Source organism: Falco cherrug, chromosome 5 (genome assembly GCF_023634085.1).
Source record: "Falco cherrug isolate bFalChe1 chromosome 5, bFalChe1.pri, whole genome shotgun sequence".
Classification (NCBI taxonomy): Eukaryota; Metazoa; Chordata; class Aves; order Falconiformes; family Falconidae; genus Falco; species Falco cherrug.
The window spans coordinates 45267365-45287348 of NC_073701.1; the positions used below are offsets into that span (position 1 = coordinate 45267365).

A 19984-nucleotide genomic window follows, 5' to 3' on the forward strand; every position below is an offset into this window, starting at 1 on the left:
AAAAGCAAATGCAGAAATAAAAGAGTTGTCTGTTGTTATTTATGTATTTTTGGCTTTGGTTGTTGTTTTTTTTTAATTGGAGTAATTTCTGTTCCCTTCAGCAAGGCATCCTGTCAAAACTAGTTGAGTTCTTTAGAAGTTGGTTTCCTTTTCCACAGTATAAGAAAAACGATGACATACTTCACCGACTGGTAAGTGATCACTTTTTTTTTTTTTCTTCCCATTTCCTTTCCTAATCCACAAGTCTTCCTTCTCTGTACCTTGTCCTCTGAGCACCATCTTTAATCTGTATTGTTAGTTTTGGGTCTAAGAGTTTTACTTATTTTTTGGATAATATTTATTTTGGTTTTCAGTGTGTCAGGTCAATTGGACACACGAGAACAGGAACAATATCAGTAGCCAGGTTGAAGATGTTCAAAATGTGGAAGAGGGATTAAAATAAAACCTGTGAGAAATTAAAGAAATTCTGGAAGTCTGAAAGGATTTAAGTTACAGTGTAGCTACCCCCTTTGGTGAAAAACAGTGTGGAGATGTTGCCTGAGCAAGTCTCTATGTTTCAGTTTAGTGCCTTGCAGACACATCTCAAGACAGAATGCTCTTGAGCTTCATCTGAGTATTGCTTTGCCTGCTTTTTCAGCTTGTCAGCTCAGGTGTAGCACCACTACAGTGCAGCAGTACTACCCCTGGACTCATACTGGCATATTTGTTTCTGCACTGCTGTCCACAGTGCTTGTGCATGTGGGAAAAGCGAGGCAAACTAAGGCACCTCCGTTATAATGCTTCAGCAGTATTAATGCATTAAGAGCAGATGACATCTGTGTAGTGGTCTGACTGTAGGGAGAGGCAAGAACAGTTCTTTGTACTGCCTATGTGCTCTCATCTCAGCAGTTCAGAAGCAGGCTGGGTATCCATCTGCCTCACCAGAAGTTGTATTCTGCTACTCCTGGAGCATGCAGAAACTTATAGGGCCCAAGTCAGCCTGTGTGGGGCAGACCTGAAGGGTGATAGTTTTACCCCAGATAGTTAAAAATAGTTTTATGCTGCCTTTACACCTGTTCTTCGCAGTACCACTTTCTATCCACTTCAGTCTCTAGCCTGGGCTTGCTGGAGATCTGCTTTAACCTGCACCCAGCTGCTTCAGGTTCCTTAGTCTAGCTTGCAAATGTTATATTAGTCAGACTGTTCCAGAATCTAAAAGTTAGATTTTTGATATTTTTTTTCTACTGTGATGGAGGGATGATGTCTTCAAATGTATCTTAAAAAAAAGAAGTGAGCAACATGAGAAGTTAGGGGTTTCCATTTCTCAGACAGTTCTGCCAAGCCCAATTGGTGTCACTTCTCCCTTATCTTAAGAGGACAAAATTTCCTCTGAAACCTCTCATTAGTGATCTTTGATAGTCTTTTCTTCCTCCCTCTTCCCCTATGAATTATAGTTATTATCTTAACAGCTTTTTATAGCCTTACTTTCATGAGATGGAGACACAACCAAAGAACATGGAAAAGGTGTTTCTCCTGCCGCATGCTACAGCAGGGTACTGAAATGACACAGGATGCCTCGGAGGATGGCAGAATTTCCTTTTGCATACAGTCCTGAAGCAAATGTTTTCCATTAAAAATAGAATGCAAGTTATCTCAAGTGATATCAATGTGTGGAATTAAACTTTTGACTAGCTGTTTTATGGTTTCATAAAGAATCTCATTCTGTCAATGACAGAACTAAACAGATTTTGTACTGTGAAATGTCATACTTATGTTAACAGCTTCTATTAGAGGTTTTTCAGAAATATTCTCCTTCCCCTCCTGTAATCTAGCTAGATGCAAAGATGCACATGTTCAGTGTTACTTGGGTTGTGTTATGACATTCTTAACTTAAAGTTTTGTAAGTACAGTTTGGTGCGGGATGCAAATTAAAATTTCAAGGGGCCATCTTGGATATATTTGTCTTCAAGAACTGTGTATTTGTCTTGAAGAGCTGTAGTTGCAGGGAAAAAAATAGCAAATGCTTATCACGGCATCAAATCCACAAGTAACTCCCTGAAGTTTACCTGGAGTTTAGCAAGTGTGAGGTCTTCAGAGCCCCTGCTCTTTCATGTTTGGATCAAGTTCCCTTGGGAAAGGCACAGAATCCTGCAGGAGAGGACTTCACTGCCTTGACTCGGGGCTTGAGTCTGGTGCATTGCCCCTACTGTAACCAAGTGTCCCAACAGGTTGCTTTTTGTTGACTACTTTATCTCTCTTCCTCTTTCAGTTTTTTGTTGTTTATTAATGACTTAAAATATGTCATGATGTTAAAAAAAAACCCAACAGTGTTTGCTGTTTTATTAATGATCTTCTAATAGATATAGTACCTTTCTGATTCTTACTGAAATATATTGGCATAATCTGTGGCATGTTTCCAGGTATTGTTACTATCTAGGTCAGATGACAAAGTGCAATGCATCCTACAAGTCTAAACTATTTGGTAGTATGTGAGTTTTTAAAGTTAAGCAAGTTCAAGAAAAATGATGTAGCTATTTGTCATATATCTGAAACATTCCTGTAGTCTTTGGGAACAGATTGTTGTCAGTAAATTGTAGAGTGTCTGGGTCTTTTCCTTGTTCTGCTAACTTAAGAATTTGCATATTCTTTATTAATGCCTGTTTTTTCTCCTTTGTGGTAAGGATGTTGGATTTCGATTTGACACACTCCGAACCATCCTGCAACAGGAAGTTCTGCTGCAGGAGGATGTGGAACTGATTGAGTTCCTTGACCCCAGTATCCTGTCTGCAGGGCAGTGTAAGCAACAGGAAAACGGACAGCTTCCAACACTACGCTCCCTAGCAACTCCTAATATTTGGTATTGTATAGAGAATATCTACCACTATATTCACTGTAAAACAAGCAAAAAATACATTGTGTGGTCTTTATATAAAATGTAGCAATAAAGTAACTACTTTTTTTTCTTAGGTCTTTGAGTCGTTGGTCGAGTAGTCCCCATACTGTTGTATAAGCATGTGGGTTTTTTTTTTCCTTGGGTGTTTTATTGAAAGAGCAAGTTTTAATCTGAGATCACTACACGGACATGAATGGATACTTCCACTCCCTAATATGTGCTATACGCAAGAACTAGCCTGGTGGATTAATTCTTGAATTTCTAAAGCTGTGCAGTGGTGATTTTGATAAATGAGACATGATTGTGAAGTCTGAATTGGAGCGTGTTTTCTTTGCTGTGGTCTTCATAAAATATGTTGGAGGGGATGCAGTTAATTTTCAGACATAGAATACCGGAAGAACAGACTAAAGAATATTTAAATAAGATGCATTCAAGTCTGCAGTGGCTGGTGAAATTCACCCTAGAATACTGAAGGAGCTAGTTGCAGCAGTGTCTGAACAGCTACCACCTGTGTTTGAAGAGTAACAAGGGTGGTGGGTCTTCTGACAGAGTGGCTTGCTCAGAAATGGACAGGAATCAGTAGATAAAAATATGTCATAACAGAGATCTGTACTGTGTTTTCATACATATATTAGGAAAATAGATAAAATTATTATAAAGCCACAGCAGGTTAAAAACCCCAGCTGTTTAAGTTGTAATATGTCATTATTGATGCTCTCAGTCAAACAAGAGGACTTTTGAACCAGATTTTTCCAGTGGTCCTGCTCCTATCATTGTTTCTTTAACTGTTCAGATGATGAAGTACACTTACAAAATTTGTGAATATTGCTCAGCTTACAGATGACAACAAGTTTGTGTTATGGTAGAATGGAGTTCAAAAGTAGCTTGGAGAAATATCTTGAAGTCAGCAGAAAAGTCAATAAAGACAAAAGTCTAAAGCTAGACTTGGGAAGGAAAAATCAAATTAAAAAATAAAGTAGTGAATAACTGGGTAGGCAGCACTACTTCAGAAAAGGGTCGGCACATTGTTGCAGAGTGTAAATGGAATGTGTCAGCAAATTAGTCAAAAGGCAAATATCATCCTGGTGTCCTTGTGGCACAGGGGTTTATTTTTCTGTATGTTTCTAATCCTTGTGTTAGGCTACAGTATCTGGGTTTGGATGCCACACTTGGAGTGGCATAGGTAATTTAGAGACAGTCAAGAGCAGAACAAGATGAATAATGAGTGTATAAAATGTAATCTTTCAGAAACATTAGAGTGTGCTAGGATTGTATGGCCAAAAGAGAGAAAACGGAGGTGGGATAGAACAGTGTTATGATGTGCAGAAGGTAGCTGGTGAGAAGGTGGTCATCTGTCATTGTTTATTCTGTTCAGAAAAGGGAAGGGGATGGGGAAAAATAATGTGATGAATTTACCAGTAAATCAGATAGGACTTTGGGAAAATCAGAATAGTTACCTGGGTGGATTGTGGAGTCTCCATTTTCTCCTTCAGTCTGTCTGTGATGGTCTGGATTAACCAGAAACTGAAAATGGACAAAGTGAGCTCTTAAATCCCGTCCAGTCTTTCATTGTTGAGATTCATTTTTTGTGTGTGTGATTATTTTTTTTAATGCACCAAGGAAGTTCTAGAATGCCTGTCTGTCCTTTTTAAAGTTAACTACATATCTGGAATATTTTAACCCTGGACCTTTACTGAAGCCTATCAGTAGCCCTGAAGAGTCAACACTTGCAAAGCTTGTTTAAATATGACCACAAAACTGTCCAGAAAATAGAAACCCAGAGATCATACCTTATTTTAGAAATCGGAGAATATTCCTTGTGAGTATTTCCAAAACTAAATACAGGATATACAGCTTAAAGGGGTGAAGACATTGAATATTTTTCTTCCAAAAAATTCTGGAAAAGTAAAGCTGTTATGTACCTTGAAGCCCATATCCCATTCATCTCTGTGAAGACTCTCACAATTTTATAAAACTGCAACTATAATACTATATATGAAACACACTGTATTTTCTAGCAGGTTTTTTTTTGTTGTTGAATTTTTCTAGATGAAAGTAACAGCTTTATGAAGTTTTTAAAATTTCCTTGAGAAATAACTGAACTGAGATACTAGAAGATCTTTTCTTTAAAGATTTTCAAAAACTGCCAAATTATTCCAAATTATTATTCAAGCCATCTTTATAAAAATGAGTTAAAAACTAGTGGTGCGTTTGTATCCAAGTTAAATGAGTCAGGGTCTGGAAAAAATAAAGCTGGCATTACTTGAGAGTTTTGTTACCAAAAGAAACATGCCCTTCCCTACTGTACTCTTGAACCTGGAAGTACAGATACTCCAGTTCCTACCCACCCTGTCTTATAATGCTGAGTAGTCAGATTTTTTTTTCTATTTTCTTTTCTTTTTTTCTTTTTTTTTAAAGTATCATGTGTAAGTGAAACTGACATGGTGCAAAAAAAGCAGAAAAATGTTTCCTTAGAGTATATTGACCAAGTAATATCATGTGCTTATGCATCTAAATCTGCCACTAGGAGTAGTTTTTGGTGTTTACAGCTCCCTTCAGGACCTACATAAAAGCCCTGTAATAAGATGGCGTAATCTCAAATGTAACCAAAAGCTTCGTGATTTTTCCCACTTGTTTGACTTCCGGAATCTGTTGATGGTTGATGGTACTTTCTCTGTTTGCAGGGATGTCTCGCTGTTTCTTGCCTTTGTAAGTGCACTGTTTATGCTTCCTTCGTGGTGGAAGGAATCATCGTGGCTGCCGTGGGGACTAGTTCTGCTTGTCTATGCAGTCTTCAGAGTGTGGGGCACATGGAGGACAGCCAAGCTGCAAATGTCCCTGCGAAAATACTGTATCCAGCTGGAAGAAACAGTGGCGAATAGCCGAGCTTTTACTAATCTCGTGAGGAAAGCTCTACGACTCATTCAAGAGACTGAAGTAATTTCCAGAGGATTTACCCTGTGAGTCTGTATTTCACTTTATTTAATACACAGATCCATTCAAGCAAGAAGTCTTCTAAAATTGTCTTGTTCCACTATCACCAATAACAAGTGCAATTCATAAAAAATATAATATTTAAAGCTTTTTGTTTACCTAAAATAGTATAATTACCATTCGTACTAGAAGTATGAATTCTAATAACTCAGTGTTAAAATCCTGTATCCTGAAGGAGAATTAAGTCTCACAAAACTCATATGCCTTTGGAATCTCCTGCTCTGCTAGCAATGAAGTACATGAAAAAATGGAACTTAAACCAATTTTGTTAACTATTTTGGGGAGTCATTTAGAGGGTAGTTTGAGGATTTTTTATATCGTATATTACCAAATCTATGTAAATAAATTGACCTCCAAGTAATCATTCATATTTTAGAAAACAAGATGACATCAAAACCATCCTATTTTTATGTAACAAATAACAGCCTGAAGTAATAAGAATACAGCAATCAGCAAAGACCATCAAGGTCATTTCCCACCTCAAATAAAGTTTACTCTTTTTTTCTTCCATGCAGTTGTTGAGAAGTTTAGATTCTTAAATTATTTACTGCTGAATTTTCCTCTCATCCACTTAAGGGATGTGAAAGTGTTCCTGGTTGTTTAGCTTTTGTAGCTATTTGGTAATATTTGCATAATTCTGTGTGAAAGGACATCAGAAAATGTTCGGTGTATGCAATGATCCCAAAGCCAACAGGTCCGCTCTGTGTACTCTCATTGCCCTTATGCCCTTACAACAACCTATGGTTAGGTATGTAGCTTTGCCAGTCAGACTTAAGGTTAAGGGAGGTGGGAAATGCCAACAGCTAAAATGCAGTCAACTTCTTTCTAAAAACAATAAAAAATGACCTTGTGTGCACCAAGAAATTGTTTGTTCATGCCAGACCAACTATTCTGCAGTCAGGCACATGTTTTTACATGCAAGCTTGAAACTGTAGACTTAATATTTTGAATTAATTTTCTAGCTTGAGATACCTTCAGTATGCTTCATTAGAAGAAATGTTTCATTCTCCCTTTGGAATGCATAAGCATGTCTTCAGTCTGCCTAGCTATGTGTTTTGTTTTTGTTTGGTTTGGTTTTTTGCTGAAGAAGCATATAGTTAAGCAATAGGCAGTCTTATCTTTGCAAATGGGTTCTTAAAATAAATTATTGTCAGGGCTTGTCCAAATTACAAATAAGAAAAACATTTGGATTTTTTCCTAAGTTTAAGCAAATGAACTTGTGGTCAGTATCTAAATTCCTGGTGCCTTGTTCTTTTACTACATATCTTAGATAACAAATTAACAGAAAACAGACTGGTCTTTAAGTTGATGCTTGATCTAATAGCCTCTTTACTTAAAACTTTGGCAAGCTTTTCAAAAGACTTTGGAGTATGGATGGAGTAGAAGTCTGACTGTGCCAACATCCTCACTGGAACAATTGTGCAGTATGAAGAAGTCATTGCTGTATAGGTTTTGGTTTGGTTTAGCCTGGAGGAAGTTCTAACTCCAGTGTCCTTTTCGGCATCCATGTATGCAAGAGATGCTGCTTCACATGAAATTCTTTGTTTGAGGTAGCACTTCATGTATGATCTAAAAAACTAGCTACGCCTTTTTTCTTCCAGAATTTTGCTACAATAAACCTTAGCAGAACAAAGTTCAGTATATTGACCTGTAGTATCCTTGTCAGTCTTAATGCTTGTTCAGAGTCACATAGCAATAGAAATGGTTGCATCTGAAAAGTTAATGAGTATCTTGTGTCATTTTACATCCTTGAAGGAATGGGAATTCAAGCAGGTAGCACAGTATCCAGTTCAATGATATGTATGCTGCTGTTTTAATGTACTGCTAGCTCAGCATAGTTTGGACTGCATTAATGATGTCGTGAATCGAAAGATACCAAAGCTGACATGTAAATAGTACTGAGTTCAGATTTTGGCTAGCTATACTTAACTAAACTCTGATATGGCAAGCCCAGGTCTGTAGATTTGGCTTGAATTTCATTGCATTCCCCATTGTACGATCCATTGCTATATTCTTGTAGGCTCATTTACACATGCTTTGAAGTATCTATGTCTTTGCTTTATTCTACCCTATTTGACCTTGTTAACTGATATTTGACTGTCTCTCTAAACGTTAAATTATTCTTTATATGGTTTTGGTCAGTTGTTTGCTGGTTCCACATCTTTTTGCCTTCATTCCCCTCCCACCCAAAAAAACTCACAGCAGCCACTTAGAAAAGGTACTAAGAACCCTGTCAGGCCTCTATTACCTGCTCTCAAAGGCAACTGGACATTTTGATTTCAGAATGGCCATCAGAAGTGTTTAATACTGCTGTTGGCATTGCAGGTATGACTTTGTGGTACAAGCTCTGCGATGCAGAGATGACTGAGACCTCACCAGGGTACTTTGGATTACAAAAATCATGTAGCCAAGGTAGGGCAGTGTTTCTGCCTAACTGCTTCATTTGTAAATAGACAAATGAAGCCTGATCACAGGTTGTGGCCTGAAATTTCCACTGGGTAATAAAAGTATGTCCGTTGTCTTGCACATTATAGAATGAAAACTATAGGAATACCCAATGAAAGGCTGCAGCAATAAGCAGCAAGTAGTTATTTTCTTGTCTGTCATGGAAATAATTAGCGTTTTCTCCAAAATACTCCCTTTCTACTATGTTTTAAACTAGAATCAAGCTCTACAAGCACATATTGGTGTATAGAGCATCTTTGTAGAAATGCTTTCTTGTTGGAGTGCAGTAAAAGGTTTTTATTAATGTGTCTATACAAGTTTGTTAAAAGTTGAGAGCCTATTTAAAATTTGGCTTGTGAGGTTAACGGAAAAATAACTCACTGTTCTTTACAAGTAAAATGGGTTTGGAGCAGTAGAAGAGAGGAAGTTCACCCTTAACCTTTTTCCTTCTTGCTATTTGTGGCTGATACACAAAGCTGATAATGTTTTGTAAGTCAAATTAAATACATGTAAGACAAATGAAACATTAGGAAGTTGGGGTTATGGCATGTCTGGCACATAGACATTTATAGCAAGTTACATTAATTTAAGATTACTGGAATAAAGAAGAATTATTTTATAAAGAACACTGAGACAAGCCTTCCTAGAAGGAAAGCAAATTGTTTTGCTGACTACTGGCAGTACATGCTGTGCATGAGTTGTGCTGTATTTGCTCTGTGTAGAAGCTGGAAATGCTTATATTGCTGTAGCAGAACATAGATGTATCTCTCTTTTTAAGGTAGAAGAATTTTGCTCATTTTCTTTCAGCCTGCTTCTGATGATTCACCCAGGGCTTGAGTCTACAAACTGATGTCAGAGTTTATGGATAAGCACTTCACCTTCAAAAGCTAGGGAAACGTTAGAAGATTGGCATGTACTATGTTACGTTCTGCATTCCCTAGTGAAACATATGGCAAGACTAGCATTTTAAATTTACATTTAGAAATTGAAATTAACACAGTTTGTTTTTATTTTACTCAGATTTTAAAGTACTTTAAGACGTGTTAGATAAACCGTTTAGTATCACTCCCATAATTTAATATGGTACACAGATATTTTAATAGAGCATTTCAGCTAGTGTATTCAATATACTGCAGTAATTGGCATGAATCTTCTTGTGTTAATCATATTTAACAAACTGATATTGGTCCAGCCTTGCTCACTGGGTAGGCTGCATTGCTTTTCACATTTGACAGTGAAGGTGATAAGCTGTTTCCTCTCCTGGTCCAGCTCAGCACATGCAGTAAGACTGACGTTTTTCCAGCAGGGTCAGGTCTGCTGGCTTAGTGAGATGGGCTACAGAACTAGATACCAGCGTAGCAGCCCACCTCATTCTTGCTGGGTACCCTCTATGGTTTTCCTTTTTAAGTGACTGTGGACATGAAATCACCTCCCCACCGTGCCCTGGGAAAGGTGAGAGCAGAAGCAGGCTTCCAGTCCCAAAACAATCATAATTTATTGTCCTGTTGTCCACACTATGTCAATTCCTGAGTTGATTCTTGTAAAAACAGTCCCAGCAAGTAAGAGTGTACCTAGGCTGTTTTCAGTATCTCAGTTATAGGTTTGGCATCTGACTGTCTATGAATACATATAGCTGGAATTAATCTTTTTTTCCCTTTTCTGCAGTTTAATGTTACACAGACATGTGTAATAATCACCTAATTCACAATTCAGTTTACTTCCAGATGAGGCAATTTCTTAGAGTTCTAAAACCATTCTGAAGTATATTCTAATAGGCAAATGGCAGTTTCTTTTAAATGGTATATTCACCTGAATGTGGACACCAAAATGTATTTTCAAATATGCTTGTATAGTTGCATACATTTCATGTGTTTACCTGTCAGACTCCCACAAAACAGCTGTCATTCATTGCATGATGATAAAATCTGTGTCACCTCTCAAATAATATTTCTGTTGATCCAGAAAAGATTCTGCATGGAGAAGGTTGAAAGAATATAGTGTTTTGCACGAAAACCAATATGTAGTAGCACATTTTTTTCTGCAAAAATTATTGAAGGAACAAATTTGGATATAAAGAAGTGTATGTTAAATATCTGTATGTTAAAACTTCTAAAGCTTACAGAGGGCTTGTGATATCTTGGTATCAGAGATAATGTTAGGTGACCTGTCTACCCTTAGTGTATCATTTTATAACATTTTGGAGAAAACAGATGTCCTCAGGAGTTTTGCCATGGCTTAGATGAGAAGATGTTCAGGCTGTCTACAGAGGAATCCTGGCTACTTATTGGAAATTTTGATTAAATATATCATTAATAGGATGGACTTTTTTTTTTCCTTTTTTTTCTTTTCTTTGTTCTTGTAGTTACTGAGGGTTTGAAAAAGTTTTCTAAGTAATGGAATAAGGAAACTGTTGTACTGTCTTTTAAAAATACTTTAGGACATCTGTACAGTTGTATCACATTTTACTTTTCAAGTTTGCTTGACAGGGTCAGTGCCGCTTGCCCATTTAATAAAGCTGGACAGCATCCTAGTCAGCATCTTATTGGTCTCCGGAAAGCTGTTTATCGATCTGTCAGAGCCAACTTTCGAGCTTCAAGACTGGCTACTCTATACATGCTGAAAAAATATCCTTTTTGTAAAAACCCACAAGTTCAGATATATCATGTTACCTACCTGTAATTGTGCCAATGTGAGTTATGTCTAGAAACATACAATATCTAATTGCATATCTAAACAAGATAAAGGGTAGCCTAGTGAACTGGGGCTTATGCTTGGTTTGAAACACTCTTAAATTTGTCTTTTTGTGTACTGTGCAGTGTGAGGTAAGATTCTGTGCACTGAAAACATTGTCCCCGTTACTGACACGCATGCCTTTGGTGTAAGTACTGATAATGTGTTTCAGGGTCCTTCAGGATTTTGTTTTATAATTCCTCTTAGCCATCTTTTTCCCTTGCACCAAAATACATTTTTCTCTGAACAATGTAGTCTTTCAGTCAACACCCCTGTGTTCAAAGGTAAGTGGATTTCCTGCTTCAGATAAGCTGGGTGAAACTCTGATTATGTTTATTATCCAGAAGGCACATTTAAGAGTGAGGAGTTTCTACGCTGAATCAAAGCAGAAGAATTTATTCAGATTCCATTTTGTGAACTGCCTTCTGTATTTCCTCAGTGAATTGCATACGTTAATGGCATTAGCATTTCAAGGATTTTTTCTGTTTCTTGTACTTATTGTACTACATAGGAAATAACCATGTCTTCACCCTGTATTATAGCAAAAAATAGAACAGATATATCCCTGATGTGAAAAAACAAACGCAGGGAAACAAAAGCTGGTGGTAATGCAGGTGTTGAAAATCCGACATGACAAATTACTTGGTTTGTCTTCCTGGAACATAGTATTTGACTGATGCATCTTGCCTGGCAAATGGATGGATGTGTTGAGTGATGATGTGTACACATACAGAGGTACATGCAGTGCTGCAAGTGCATGCATTCAGTTTGAAGGAAATGAGTATTTGCAAAATAGTAACAACTTGTGTAGGGATGGGCATCCTCTGTCTGGGCTCAAGACTTTACTCTTGGCTGTAAGGAACGAGGTGTATTTGCTATGCAAAGAAAGAAAAAAATACTGACTGATTGAGACACATTGATAAGAGCAATTGATACCTAGGTTGGAAATAATTGAATATGGGAATATGGGAAGAAAGATCTGAAAATGGATCAGTTAACGTGGCCTTCCCAAATACGGAATATTAGTGTGTATTAGACTGTGCATTGGCTTTGAAACTACTACAGGAGTGACTTAAATAAAAGAATGGGAGAGAAGAAAGTTCTGTTTACTTTGAATAATTTGACATTTATATCTGTCTTTGTAAAATTTTTAACATGGAAGTTCCATTATACTAAATTATCATGCAGATATTGCAGCAGTAAGAAATAAATGGCCAAGAATTTATTAAAGTTGCATGCGTAAAGTTCTTGACAAATGGAAAGAGAAGCGTTGTATTTGTGCAGAACATAGTGGCAAAAACAGTGGTAGCCTGTGAGTTGAGATGCAGGCTGGGCCAATTCTGCAGTGCACGAAAACTGCAAGTAAGGCATTTAAGTGTAAGGAAGGTGAGTAAAGGATTCCTTCTTCCCACCAGGATAATTAAGAGCAGCTTTAAAATAGTTCCAAGTTGCCTTAGTTTGAATTTTTCCCTGAGTATTGTGAATGTCTGAAAATGTTATGTGTATTACATGGGTATTGATGGCAAGGAGCATCTTTCAAATAAATTCCAATTAAATATTACTGTTATGCTGGAGGGGCCAAAGATTCCTTCATGTCAAAAGCATTCACAGTTGCCACTTGTGACAACTTTAATGCCCTTGTCCATCATCAGATTGTTAGTGCAAATCTGGCCTAGAGCAAGGAGAAAGAGGAACTGGAGAGATTAAATAAAGGAGGGAGGTAATAAATTGAAGGAACAGAATGTTGATAAATTAAAGGAACTTATATCCAATGTCTGGAAATGAGATCCCAATTCCAACTTTTACAGTTCTTTTTAATAAGTTCTGCTTTGCACAAAATCAGAAGATATTGTCGACTTTAACTCCTCTAGGTTATTTGAGTATAAATTAATGAATTGCTTTTTGAAATGTTTCCTGAGCATTGCGAGAGACATGAGTCCAGTAGCACTGCTAGTGATTTACACTGGCAACAGCAAAACAAAATGCTTTTATTAGAGAAAAATGTATTAGAGAAATATTCCAGATATTTAAAATTTGGATTAATATTACAAAATTACATTTAAAAACCCCAAAAACTATTTTCCCTGGTTGGTTGTAATACTGTTTAAATAAACATTTTTTGCTTTACTGGATATTGCTTTGTACTTTTGTTGCAGAGCAGATATATCTCTCTGCATATTTAGGCAAGTGAAAAACTGAATTATTTTTGCTTGGAACAATCTTCAATAGGAATTTAATATGCAAAAATCTAGTCTCAAGGGCAACAAAAATTGAATTTTCCTAGATTTTTCTGTTTAAGGAATAAGGAAGCAGTAATTTCTAAAGACTGTGAACAAATACGTGGGACAGGCACTGCTTTGAACCACAGAGTGTGCATTTCATGGAAACATTTATGTGCATGGGAAATAAATGTCTGTATTATAGTTTGCTTTCCTTGGTTGATGGCATTCAGTTGGTGCTGCAACATGGGCATGGTATTTGTCATTCAACAACAGTGGTGATCCTTTGACTCCAGGGATCATTTCTGTGTGATGTCCAGATATCAAAATAAGGTCCTAGTCTGTGACTGGGCCTTCTGACTGGTGTACAGGCCTGCAAAAGCATGATGATGTGGCATATGTCCTATTTTCCTTCATCTTTGTGTTTCTTAGTATCAACCTGGAAATCTGAGATTGAAGTTCATAATGCAGTGAAGATAACTGTTCCCAATTAGGCATTTTGGGTTAAGTATTTACAGGATGTTGTGCAGACTAGTCACTACTGGTTCAACAGATCCCTGCACTGTACTCCATTGCATTGTGTAATAACTCAGACAGTACTTCAGTTGGCGTGCTAGTTGCTTAATATTTTTATACTTAAGAGCCTTGTGTCATGGGAATATTGTTCATTTATTGATTTAATTATATGCAAGCTAGATGGAGGAAATTTTATAGCTTATGTTACTTCATGATGCTAATAGTCTCATTGTCAGCTGATGCAAGACGGTGTGATACTCCTTTTTCCATTGAACTATATTGATAGGTATGACCTGGGCACTGGACCATCTAAACTGAAAAAACTTTTAATTTTGTTGTAAGTGTAAGGTGTTGTTCTCTGGTGGCCAGGCATAAACAGTATTACAAACGCAGTCATTGGATAGCAGTGTTTTAAATGGAATGATATCTTACCCCATTAAGGTGGAATAGATATAAAATGCATTCTGTGTCTTAGAGATGCACTGAGCACAGGGCAACTTGCTAATTTTCTCTAGTAAATCCAGTAAAAAAGTGTTCCTTCTCTGTAAAAATTCAGTTATTGTATCATGAAATGTTAGAAAAACACATACCTTTTTAGTTGGGAAAAAGAAAACAGTAAGCTAAACAAAAAGTAGTACCCTTTTGGGGTTAGAAAAGCCTAAATCAGAAATCTGATGCTGGAAGGCTTGAATAAAGATACTTGAGCATTTTTCAGCGTGATGTTTCTTTCTTGACCACCTGTTTCATCACATGCTTAGCTCATCCCTTCCCACCTGGTGGGCTGGTGAGAATTTTATAAAAGAGCAGCTTGGATTTCTCAGGGATATTGTGAAGCTGTTCTTTGGATGGAAATGTGCTTTTGAAGAGCCAAGTATGAATGTTAAATTTCTACATACAGGGGTACATTAGTGTTCTTGATTTTCTATATATAAATAATATTGGCCCAGTGGCAGAGGTTAGACATTCACTGGACAGATAACTTTATTCTGGATTTGTCAGTTTATTATTAAGAGCTTTGCCTTGTCTTCTTCCAAGCTAGTAAAGAATGTAAGTTAAACAGGCGAAAGATATATTTTCACAAAGACATAGAAAAATTTAACTAACCTAAGGTTAATTACTCTATTTTGGCTTTAATAGAAAACATCAACACTAAAAATACTTTTGTTTTACAGCAAAGCACGTGAAGGAAATGTCTTTGTGTGTATGTATATGTTTGTGTGTATGTGTTTAACCTTTCTAAAGGTCTAATCTTTGGGAAGCTAATGGGAGCATGGGATCAGTTCTCTGCTTTCATCTATCCCATAGAGATGGGGGTGGGAGGGCTACAATAGAGGAGGGCAAGGCAGGAGATGTGGGAGTCCACTGGGAATCCCTAGCTGAGATGTAGTATTGGTAAGTGGCTCCTTTGGTCAAACCACTCATTTGAGATGTTGCCTGGAATTTTTTTAGCATGACTTAGAAATTCACATGTCCAAACTGGTTTTTATGTCTTGTTGTGGGAAAAGAATAACAAGAGATATAATTAGTCCCAGAGATAACTGGTTCTGAAGGGGTTTGACCTGACTTTTCAGTCTCTAATACCATCCTCATCCCATGTGCTCCATCTGGTGGGCATGCTATCAGGTTAACTTAGAGTAGACACTGCTTATGAGGCAGCTGCTGGTGGCAACAGTAATACTTTGTTCCTAATTAATTTGCATTGCAGGTTTTTGTCTGAACACTTAATAGGCTTCTTTCTTCATGGACTTTGTGGAGAAATTAGGGAAGAGTGTGTGTGTGTGTGTTTGTTTAGAGCCTGGACACTTATCATTGCTGTATCCTGTGACACAGAATATGATTATTTCTTTTTATACAATGTTCTACTCAAGTGGTGAAAATTTTCTTGAGCAAATCACTTTTACAAGTTCAATCCTATGAGAATTTATCACATGGAAAAATTGGGAGTGAAAGTGGGTGGAACTTGTAGCTTCTCCAGAAAGCATAATAGTTGGACAAGAGATAGGTGCTTCTAATCATCTTTATGTGCCCCAAGAGATGAGAGTATTCAGTTTGTAAATTGAAATATAAATTAAAAAAACCCCATAGTTTAAATTAAGGCCTTATTTTCATGAATGCCTTACAAATGTGGTTTTTTCTATGGAACAAACGTGCTTATGACCATAAGTTATAAGTTTCAATTTTAAAGCAAATTTTACTATTTTGTGACTGGGTGACTATGCAAAATGTGCAGAAATCTTGGACTGTTCCTCCTCCCCTTTTCCCAGCATGAGGTTAGCCTAAAATTAATGCTATTTTAAAATAAATGCTGCTTTGTCTATGAATTATTTTTATCTGTCTTCTGGTATCAGTTATATTGTGCTTGCTCCCTACTTTTTAAGCATTTCTGAGGACTGGAAATGTACATTTTCCTACTGAGAATTTAAATGTGCTGAAGAATGTTGATAAAAAACAGTTCACTGCTGTTCCTACCAAGATCATAGTGGCTTTACAGCAATGTAATCAATAAAGTTAAAGGTATGACAATTGGGGAACTCCTGTTCTTCACGGTACTATCTGAAATGTCAAACACCAATTATTGTCGAGATCTCTGAGCAATTTCTCCACAGACAGAACTTGCTTGGAATTTCCATTGTCCTAAGTTTGGTCTAAAACATAGGCTACCTTTGAAACTTAAAATTTTACTATTGTTTTTCTCTTTCCCTTGGTTTAAGATTGACATGAATGAGCTACATCCTGGGAAGTTAATATTTAAACATAGAGATTTTATCAGAGAGAAAGATACTTAAACATAAGATGTTTTCCTCACTTGAAAGGGATGCAGGGATTTTTCATCAGTCTGTTTTGTTTCATGTGTTTGTGTTTATACCTAGGCGTTTCATCAATGTCTAATCTCTCATCCTTTTAAGAGCCTTTAAAACTTGTGCTCTGAATAAGGGTTGCAAAATGTTCAATTAAACAGGATTGAGGTGGATTTGGGTGGAATGTATGTGCTTTCACACAAATTGCCTGCAATAAGAAACCTTACTGGGTGGGTTTTTTTCCTTTTTTGTGTTTTTAATGCAAAAATTGCTTTGTTAACCACCTTAACTCCAGCTAAACCTACCCTCTGAACTCGGAGAGTGATAATGTGACCAGCTACATCTGTGTAGTCCCCTTTAAGGAGCTGGGTCTGGGACTGAGTGAAGACCAAGTTTCTGAAGAGGAGGCACACAATCTAACAGATGGCTTTAGCTTGCCTGCACTCAAGGTAACCTCTCCTAGAAGGACATCTGCACCAGCACAGGGTCCTAATGAAATTCTCTTTTGGTTGTCATGGAGCCCTGTGGCTTGTATGTACTAGCCTGTAGTAACACAGTCATCTGAGGGAGAGATGTAGTTGGTCTCCTATGATGTGTTTCCACAGTTATTGACATTTAGATGCTTTCTTTTTGCATGTGGTCAAAGAGAAGCTGCACAATACTACATTAGGATTTTTTTCTGCAAATCATGTAAATTGAAGCCAATGTTTTATAATTAGCTTGATCAATCTCTTTCTTAAACATTATTTTTACTCTCCGATTTCACTTGATACGAGCTGAATAAAATAATTTACAGATTTGTACTTACATCTTTTTTAGCTTATCTCTTGACTTGGATAGAAAGAGAGACATCAGAAGATGCAAATCAGTTGTAATTGCCAAAGGCAGTAGCTGCATTTAGTTACACTGAGGAGTAGAAATCATAAGCTTGCACCCCTGCTGCCGTGAGCCAGTGTGGTTCTTTGATCTTTGAAAAACATTTAACTGAACAGAATGACAACCCTATAATGGCCTTTTTATCTATTTGTTTTGAGATGTTAGGTATTTTTAACTTGTATGAGGCAATGTTTGCAATTGAAAGATCTAATTTGAATGCAAAACTTCTACACTCTGGTGGTTCTTTGCTGTGGCAGTTCCCTTTTAACATTGTTTTTCTAGTGGAAAATTGCACATCATTATTATATGACTTCTGTGTTTCTGTGGGGTTGGCTTTTGTTGCATTTTATGCACTTAATTCCTAGATCTTGACTTCTTTTGTTCTGACAGTAAATATTACCAGTAATAGTGATTGCTAAGCTTTGAGGCTTGGTCTAATTAGTTGTAAGCTAAGAGCTACATCAGTTGTAAGCTTTTGGGAATTTTTTCTTGCCTTTTCATTAGCTGAAGTTCTAATTGCAACCATACAAGCTCACTTATTTACCCACTTCTTTTTAAGCACAAGAATTCAGAGCTGCCCAAACTCGTAAGCTAAATCTTTGTTTACCTGCAGTTTGCAGTAATTTAACTAAAATCTGTTTTAGTTAAACTAGTTGGGACTCTTTCTGGGTTACAAATTGAATATCTCAATTTGTGTGAACACATAACTGACAGTAATGTAGGCTGGATGTGGTGTAGTTGAACCAAGCTAAATTAACATGAATCAGTCCTAAGCAGATTCTTGCATATATAATAAAATAGGTATACTTCAATAACCTTGGGACATATTTATGCCCAGACCTCTTCAGGTTTGTTTTTTTTTTTAATTTGAGAGAACTTGTCTTTATATTAAAATGCAGGTAGAATATAGATGTGTATCCAGATTTGCTTAATATTTTAATTTTCATTCAAGCCCATGTCTAGACCATATGACAAATGTAGTCTGTGTGTTTCGGCTACTTTGTCCTTGAACTGAATCAATTTAAAGAATGAAAAATTTTGGCTTAAGAATAAATACCAATTCAAGCTGATGAGAGCCAGTAGGATGTTTTGGGTGAAGTTTAAGTGTCAGTAAAAATCATCAGAAGCCATTGGCAGAACAAGCTATTTGCAACCCTAAATACATCTGGAATTCCCTTTTCTCATCATTGTGCATTTTTTCAGGTAGGTTTTGGATTATTATTGTCACCTAAAGTCCACTACTTTTGTGTGCTACTTTTTCACTGCATTTGCTTTATGTCTCATGGAAGGGATTGGCTTTCTTTTGTGCTTTATTATAGCATGAGCTCTTAACTTTCTATCCAGGGCACCACACCTTCAGGGAACTTGGGTGATCGCTGTCCATTTGTTTGCTTTTTGTTTTAGCACCCAGCCAAATCAGTCTTGCACATGTGCCCCAAATTATTGTGTATCATTCTATGTTCTTTCTCCTGACCATCTTTTGTAAATCAAGAATTATTTCTTTTCTTTTGGAATATTTTATCAGCTTGCATTCAAGTATTTTTTTATGTACCCTTGGGGTATATCAGACCACATCTATCTGAAGGCATTTAATTTTTTGTGTTACTGTTCTGAATGTTTTGTTCTTGATTGTTTGCACACTGGAAAAAACTGCTCCTTGTCCATAGTCATATGAATACAAAGATGCAAATATATTATTCAGATCTCAGAACAAGTAAATTGTTAGTCCTGTTCTGTAGCTGAGGAGGTGGAAAGAAGCATGATAAGTAGTAACTTTGTCTTCTTCGGTGTGGAATGCTTGAGAACAGATTATGGACTACGCCGCGTAGTGACAGACAGTTCATCCCTTTTAATAAAGGCCACTATTGCAGAGAAAAGTGTCATAACCTTTCCTTTCCATTTTAGAGATATTAGATGCTACTGTTCTGTCATGGTCTACTGAGCCTACAGTCTTCCCTAAACTAAGACAACAGTTCTTTTCATTTCATTGGAAGAGGAAATTCTCAGGAAATTGAAATTGTGGGTTTCCTTGCTCCCAGATGGAATGACCTCTTTTGAACCATATATAACATTGTGGCTCGATTCATTTCTCACAAGCCTTTCCCTCGTTAGTGGTATTGGTGAAGTTTTACTTTGGCTGAAAGAAGAATTAAGCTGGCAGCTCAACTTTCTTCAGATGTAGGATGTGTTTTGTTGAAGTACAGTGCAATTAGACTTGTGTTTCAGGGTTGGGTGTGGGGCAGTGCAGTAGTTAGAAATTGTAGAAACGATAGCTTGGCATCATAAAGGAAAAAATGTCTTTGCTGCCACTGGAATTTCTGCAGCCCTTTATGAGCTGTAGGATATGTGGACGTTATAGCAAATAATGAAACTACCTGCTGAGAATACGAGTTTTTAGGCCTCTGACAGCCTTCTGAGCATAATTGTATACAATGTCCTTCATCGACAAATTAACAGTCGCCTAAGGTTCACAAGATCTGAACCTCACATGGTCTGGGGTGCCCTTCAATGGATTTTTGCAGTTTTTCAAAGTT

The 19984-nt window shown here is 36.9% G+C and overlaps 1 protein-coding gene across 5 annotated transcripts in view; it reads left to right on the forward strand.

The window, feature by feature from the left end:
• The window catches only part of VEZT (vezatin, adherens junctions transmembrane protein), a 68192-nt gene that overhangs the window by 24592 nt on the left and 23616 nt on the right, over positions 1–19984 (forward strand). For 3 of the 5 annotated variants that reach the window (XM_055710739.1, XM_055710736.1, XM_055710740.1), the window contains exons 3-7: positions 102–191; positions 2661–2836; positions 5557–5832; positions 10786–10935; positions 16876–17023. In XM_055710739.1, the coding sequence (XP_055566714.1) occupies positions 5597–5832; positions 10786–10935; positions 16876–17023 (534 nt within the window). In that variant the 5' untranslated portion in view covers positions 102–191; positions 2661–2836; positions 5557–5596. The remainder of the gene's footprint in view (positions 1–101; positions 192–2660; positions 2837–5556; positions 5833–10785; positions 10936–16875; positions 17024–19984) is intronic. The other 2 variants (XM_055710737.1, XM_055710741.1) reach the window with 1 other exon arrangement.